General features: G+C 40.3%; 1 protein-coding gene across 1 annotated transcript in view; it reads right to left on the bottom strand.

Annotated features, from left to right (window-relative positions):
- Positions 1–1,308: 1,308 nt before the first annotated feature.
- Positions 1,309–7,740, bottom strand: part of ghrhrl (growth hormone releasing hormone receptor, like) — a 31,464-nt gene continuing 25,032 nt past the window's right edge. Inside the window, 2 exon segments of the mRNA XM_050055142.1 lie at positions 1,309–2,177; positions 4,841–4,882. Of these exon segments, the coding sequence (XP_049911099.1) occupies positions 2,076–2,177; positions 4,841–4,882 (144 nt within the window). The 3' untranslated portion in view covers positions 1,309–2,075.

Below are 7,740 nucleotides of genomic sequence, written 5' to 3'. Positions count from 1 at the left end.
ATCAGCACACATTGTATTCAGATTGCATCTACTGTGTATGAACTACGTGCAGCCACAATGACTTTGACGGTCGTAGCTTTTATCACGATTGATGATTTAACACTTTGTAGCTGCCAGCTGATATCTTTATTCTGTGAGAGAGGTTGCAGAGAGCCACAGTAAACATTTTTATGCTTTAACTTGCAAGACCAAGGCATTAAAACACCACAGAGGCACAAGGAAAGCAGCAACATCTAATGCAACAACAGAGAGAAGTGACTGTGAAACAATAGAGACTAGTTTAAACATTTAGTTTAAGGCAAATGTTTCATTTACAAAAAATGTATATTGTAACAAGGGGATTGTGGACGGTGCAGAACTGGGCAGTGATTCAATATTTTGCATGATCTTTTATCTTGACGGAAATATTTACATCAGTTTACAACACAAAAATTACACCAACAGTCTAAATTTCTAACAAAAAGAGATCTAATGCAAATTTGGTGATTATGGGAGTTGTAGTTTTATCAGTCCTTTTTAACCATGCATGTCAAAACACTGTACAATAAGTAAGCATCATATATATTGATATCAAATAATTAGGAATTATTTCTGTTTGTGTTTTTTAGTCCTTTGCTGACTTGCAGATGGCAGTGGAGGTTTTCTTTCATATTGGTGGAAGCGACCACATGACATGACAACACACAACACGCAACTACAAGTACACAGTGAAGTGGCTCTCAATGTTGTGCCATCAAAGTTCAAGGGTGTCCAGGTTTTCACTCAAAAGGAAAAAAGAACAGACTGTAGTAGCTGATGCCTCAGCTGATCACGAGTACACTTTGAGATATTCATTCATTAAGCTGCAAGTGAGGTATTTGATTTTGACCTTGATCCTTACTGAGAATAAATAAATAAATAAATAATATTACACCAAATTTCTTTTTTAAATAAATACAAAGACCACAACAAAGCATGCACACACTTAGGGGAAATCTCCCTGTGTGCTGAACAACTCATAAAAATCAAAGAATGCCTCCCACAGTCTGAGATAATATGAGTAATATATTATGTAATACAATGTTATTATAGCACTGAATAATATGAAAGTCATAAAACATAACCAGGGATGCACCAATCCAATGTTTTCAGTCCAGATACTGCTACCAGTGTTTTATTAATGAGCTGTATGCCTCACTGTGTTAAAGTGACTGGGATCATTCTTACAGTATATATTTCATATGTAAGGCAACATCAGGCTTGACTTAAACATTGTGTTCCTAAATCTATAAATCAAAATGTAACAAATAAATACATAGGTATAAATTTTGTGAATTTATTATTAAAATAATAGATCGTACACCAGTAACCGTAACTTGGTGACATAGCAAGCAGGAAACACACCCTTACAGCTGAAATGTTTGTTGTCAGCTCCCTCTGCTATGTAGTCTACCAGCACTGCTGAGACATTACGTAGTATGTGCATGTAATCAGAGATACACATGGAATTGAACTTAATAAAACGGGCCCCATTGTCATGATACCTAATCTAGCTATTTGAATCAGTATTGGACAGATATCAGACATCAGTATCGCATTGGTGCGTCCCTAATGATGACCCATTTCAACTACTCAGCTGAGTGATGAATCATTTGTGGGTCGGCTCCATAGGAAAAAGTCTGGATATCAAATGTTCAGCAGGTTTTGCTGCAGCATCAGTGATTGCATTAAACACTGAGCAAGACAGTTTGTCAGTTTGTGGGTTATCTGGTGAAACTAGGAAATCTCGGAGCTGATCTTTATAAAGTTGTTACCACAGTGTCTTATGGGAAATGCATATGAGATTCACAGGCTCTGTCTTGAAATGTGTGTAAAATGTCAAATGATTTCAGGATCATTCTCTAATAGAAGGTTTATCTCAGCAACTCTTTACTGGCTGAAGGAAAACGGTCAGTAGAATAGAGTCTAACAATGAGTTTGGGATGAAAACGTTCAGACGTGGCCAACACCCGCTGGAGCCAGTGACCTGCACAGAAGCAATTCTTGGTGAATGTCTTATTAGCTGAAGACCTATAAGAGAAGAGTGAGGGCTACCACTAGAAGGGTGTGTCCATCTGGCTGCATTTTGCAGCAGGTGACACCACACCATAGCTCCTCTCCTGCCACCTCAGCCACTGCATGTGGACCTCTTTCTGGACCTGCCAAACACATACATACACAATCAGAAAATGCAGCATAAGGCTGTTATCAAAGTAGAAAGATGATGTTGTTGCTGCACTGTATAGTTTAAATCGTTATGCAAAAAAAATAATAAACATGATCTAATTTAAAGTTCCAGTCTCGAAGATCTCTGTTTCCTTCTCTTTGTGGGCACCCATGGCGATAAGCAGTGATTATAGTGTGTTTGTTGGCTGACTTAAGGCTTGAAACCAGGCTGGTGAATTTATTTATATTAGCTTGTTTCATGAGCCCTGCAGCTGGCGAGATGAAAGGGTTACCACAGTATAGACGGTATGTGTGTGTGCGTGTACCAATATGTATGTTTAGGTGTGTGTGAGAATGGATTATTAATGACTGTGTACTGTTTGTGATATTTTTCTGGGAATGTTGCCACAGACACCCGGTTATAAATACAGCAGATACGAGGCTTTTCATAAGTGGGCCAACCAATTTATTTGAATGAAAATCTCCAAGATGATTACTTTAATATGTTCACACAACACTTCAATTTAATATACTATTGTGTGTGTCTTTTATATCTGGACCTTGAGTCTGTCAATAAAGATAATAAAAAATACTGAAAGCAATGGCCTGACATTTCGGAAATTGTGAAGTAAGATGAGAAAATCAATCCTGCTGTCGTCTGTCATTCTGTTTAATATAAGGCTACAACCAGCAGCTGGTTAGATTGGCTTAGCTTAGCACAAATGGTTATGTGTCGGATAATCTCTTGGCCAGGAGCGGCACTTCTTGGAGTCAACACTGGTTGCCTGGCAACTGCTGGATGCCAGGAAATAGTCCCATAAAATGGCAAACTGTCTTTTATACACTTTGCTGTTTGTATGACTTAATCAAACAAAATATACTGTACACTACTGTGTTAATTAGTGAGTTTTAGAGTTGCAGGTAGGTGCATGTTGTCACCTTTAGAGAGAGCCAGGCTAGCTTTTCCTCCTCTTTCTCGTCTTTATACCAAGCTAAACTAACAGGCTGCTAACTGTAGCCTGAGGCCCCGGTCACACAGAAAGTGTTTTAGCAGCTGGAGGTGTTTTGTGTTTAATGAGAATGAGAAGCTTTTTGCTCGCTGTTTTTGCGTTGCTACGCACCTAACGTTTCTGCACTCTAGGCGCCTGGTGTTTTTGCTGGAGTGCTCAGAGCTCCTCAATATGAAAGAAAATCAACTCAGAGCAGCAAAGTGCCCCTACGTCATCGCCGCTTGTTTCCCATTGTCCAATTGGATGATTTGAGAAGCAGGCCTACTGTGGTGGTCATGACAACAAGTGTACAGAAACTGGTGGTAGCTGTTGCTGGATACCCAGAGCTATACGACTTTACAAACAGCAGTTACCATGTACCCACACAGATCTCAGTTTCTCTGTGCCCAACTAACTATTTACTGACAGCCTCTCACCCTCTGACAGACCTACAGCAAGTACCCTCTGCCTGTCCATTTTAGGAACTAGCTATTAATTACTGTGAGATAATTCGGTAGTTTTAACAAGCCAAAATAAACAGTACATTGATTACATGGGAAGGTTAGGGTAAGGAGGTGATGGGGTGGTCGCCTAGCAACAATCAAAAGGCATGCAAGCGTTTTTTTACTTGCGGCATTCAATTTTAAAAAAGGCAGCACGGTGCACCTCACGTTTTGCAACTTGCAAAACATTTTCTGTGTGATCGGGGCCTTAGGGTGTGTTCGGAAACACTCACTCAAGGTGCCAGAGCACACTCTTCGGAGCACCGTTGGAGTGCACTGTTGTGTTATTCAGAACACCACACTCTCAGAGCAGCAGAGCACCAAGCTGAGTGAATGTGTAATAATTTTAACTGTATGTTAATTCATGTAGAAATGGAACGCTCTGTTTTTTCGAACAACAACGCTCCCATTTTAGTGTAGAGCATCAGATTAGTTAAACGAACGCAGCCTTATATCTAATGGACAGACATTAAAGTGATGTTGATCTTCTCACTCTCTGCAGCAAAGCAAATATGTGTATTTCCTACTATGTTCCACTATTTCTTTAAACTTTTAAAAACAGGAACAAAAACTTGAGTCTTGACAGGTTAAACTTGAACAATAAATCCAATCACTTGTTCCCCCTGCATCACACAAGTCATTTTCTGGGACATAAAGTCACCTTTATTGCATCATGTCATGGGGGTATCAGTCAAATTTATGAGGAATCAGATATCATACATTTTCCTTGGCATCAGAACGTCATTCACTGATAAACGACACCTGTAATTTATCTAAACCATATCATTTTAATCTACAAGAGGATATAGGTGTAAAATAAATTAACACACCCATTAGTCTGTGATAATTGAGTGACTTCTACGTATTAGTCATGAGGCCCTAAAGCACCAAACAGATAAACACTGTTTCCTGTGAGTATTCAACACAGACTGCGTGAGGTCGACCTAACGTTAATGTTGGCGGTTACATAAGTGCAAGGGGTCCTTCTCTTATGCAACGAGGGGAAGAGAGGTGCAAATTACTTTTGCTTTGAACAGTTCACCCCTCACTGGTGTGTGATCTGGGTACACAGGTTTATTGTGCAACAGAGAGCTGTAAATTATCTGTGTGCTTTGTTGAATGATGTTAAAGTAAATGCATGAAAGAGCTGTGGCATGTACTGACCTCCTGATTGAGGAAGCAATAGAGGATCGCTACAAGAAGCCCCTGTAAGAGAGATGGTTTTAATCATTAACATCTAGAACAAGTCTACACCACTAAAAGGTCGCTCATGTGAAGATGAATAAATATCAGGTGACAAGCGATAGCTGACAGGCCCAAGATGTGAAATATGTTAGAAAAATCTATTATAGTATGTTTCTGTCACACAGCCAGCAAACAAGAGTGAATAATGAGCGGGTTGGATTTATATCTCAATAATACATTGTAGGCTGTTTGTAATCTCAAGGAGGAGGAACTCTGCTGCCTTTGCTTTTATCTTTCTACTCATACATGTAGAAAAAATAGACTAAGGCTTGGGCAGTATATACTTTTTCATACCTTCATACATCCTTACATTTCACCAGGGCATGCAGGATATGATAGTATTTGTGTGAAAAAACCCCAAACATATTAATTGGTCTGTTTGTTGTTCCAACAATCACCAGGTTTGGTCGAAATAAACCTTAATTCACAAATTTAGATGTGAAAATATGCTTTGTCTACATGCTCTCGTCTCTGTTGTCGCTCTCTGCCATTGCTGACCAGCTGTTTACAGTCCTGTAACATTATCCCCACCACTCATAGTGGCCATCTTTCTCGGCTCAGCTGCCTGTGAACTGGTAGAGACTGACCTCTGGTGGAGTGTGCTGTGCACGACAATACATCCTCAATACAGAATCTCTGTAGAAGTTTAATACAGGGGTCAACAACCTTTACTGTCAAAAGAGCCCGACCCAGTCTCACTCTGAAGTTGTCAAATACTGGCGCTTGGTAAGTGACTTCCAGCGTCAGACACCGACAAAAAAAGCCTTCCTATCGTTATCGTGTAACTGGCTTTACCGCATCGGGGGAAACGCGGCCGGACAACAATGTACGTTAAGGGGGCAAAAGTCTGAGAAGGGTGGGCGGGAGGGGTGATGGATAGATCCAACAACCACCGACTTTCACCCGGGAGGCTGGTGTTCACTTACTATATGATATATACTATACTTTGTGAAGCCAAACCCTAATCCTAAACCCAACCACGTGCTTTTGTTGCCTTAATCCAACCACATACATGTGTTGGCTAAACGTAACCACGTGCGTTTGTTGATGTAGTGCGTTTATTTTGAAAGCGACTGTATGCAAACAGTACATTTCCTGTGAAAATGGAAGTGTAGTTTTTTAACACTAAACTAGCCTATAAACATTACTTACAGAAACATTAATTAACATATTTTACCACAAGGTAGCTATTCTGCAGTGGGCTATGTATGATTATTTGGTATTTCAACTTTTCAGAGTTGCCTGCTAAAACCAACAAATCTGTCCATGCAGCGTTAAATTCTCTATTTTCCACTGAGACTTTTCCTTTTCTGGATTTCGAGTCTATAGCTAGTCTACGACTACGACTCATAACTAGCCACCACTATTAAGATTTGGCTAAATTTAAAGGAAAAGGTGCCAGGCCGTAGGCAGATGATGCACATTTCAGTTGAGGAAGTCTTAAAACATTTTTTTACTTGGTGGATGAGCTGCATATTTTTTCAGTTGGAGAATGAAAGAATCACTTTAGGCCTACGACAATAATAAATCAAAATTAAAAAGTAAAAATCACAACAAAAAAAAAAATGTATTGAAAATTATACTTTCTGGATCTCCAAATACCCTGCTATACCATAATACCTTCATACCACACAAACCTAATTAAACTTCCTACTTTCACCTCTTTCTGGGTTGTTATGGCTATTGAAACACTTTGCACTGAATTAATTTAAATTCTCAACAGGAAGGCAGGCAGTAGCAGAATCCAATTTAAAGAGCTGGCTGGCAAACCAGCCTGTGCCATGGCATGAAGTGGAGGAAGCCAATTTTGACTTTTCTGTAATTGCATGTCTACAGTTGATGCAAACACTCCCAGCAACACAGCACTGCAGAGCCTTTTTGTACTAATCAATTTTTTTTTCATACTGCTTTTCTATGGAGCTAGATCAGTGACAGTAAGTTTTGGCATTGAAAATAAAGTTTGGCATTGAAAAGGGAAACACTGACACTGAATTAAGTTCCACTGAAAAATAAAACACAGGCATTAAAAATGACTTTGTTTTGATTTTTTTGTCTTCTGAAGTGTTTTTCAATGACAGTCTTCTGACTCTGAATGACTCCTCTTGGCCCAAAGTTCTTCAAGAGTTACACGAAGAAAAAAAAATCTGAAGATTGTCATTGAAAAACACATAAAATGCTAAATCCATCCATCCATCCATTTTCAACCCCTTATCCACAGTCAGGTCGTGGGGGCAGTAGGCCGGGCAAAGCATTCCAGACGTCCCTCTCCCCAGCTATGCTTTTCAGCTCCTCCTGGGGACCCTGAGACGTTCCCAGGCCAGATGAGATGTGTAATCCCTCCAGTGTGTTCTGGGTCTTTCCTCCACCAGTGCAGAACACCTCCAACGGGAGGCACCCAGGAGGATCCCGATCAGATGCCTGAACAACCTCAACTGACCCCTTTTGATGCACAGGAGCAGCAATTCTACTCCGAGCTCCCTTCGGATGTCCGAGCTCCCTACCCTATCTCTAAGGCTGAGCCCAGCCACCCTTCTGAGGAAACTCATTTCAGCCGCTTGTATCCACAACCTCATTTTTTCGGTCATTACCCAAAGCTCATGACCATAGGTGAGGGTTGGTACGTAGCTGGACCAGTAAATCGAAAGCCTTACCTTCTGGCTCAGCTCTCTCTTCACCACGACGGTCCGACCCAGCACCCGCATCACTGCAGACGCTGTGATGCCTGTTTTTTATTTTTCAGAGGAACCTTTTTCAGTGCTAATGTGTCCTTTTATTTATTTCCTTTTGGTTTTAGTTTCAATTCCAGAACTTACTGTCAC

The sequence above is a fragment of the Epinephelus moara genome, chromosome 10, assembly GCF_006386435.1.
Source record: "Epinephelus moara isolate mb chromosome 10, YSFRI_EMoa_1.0, whole genome shotgun sequence".
Lineage (NCBI taxonomy): Eukaryota > Metazoa > Chordata > Actinopteri > Perciformes > Serranidae > Epinephelus > Epinephelus moara.
The sequence above is the reverse complement of the archived record's forward strand: the minus strand, read 5'-3'. Positions and strand labels throughout refer to the sequence as shown.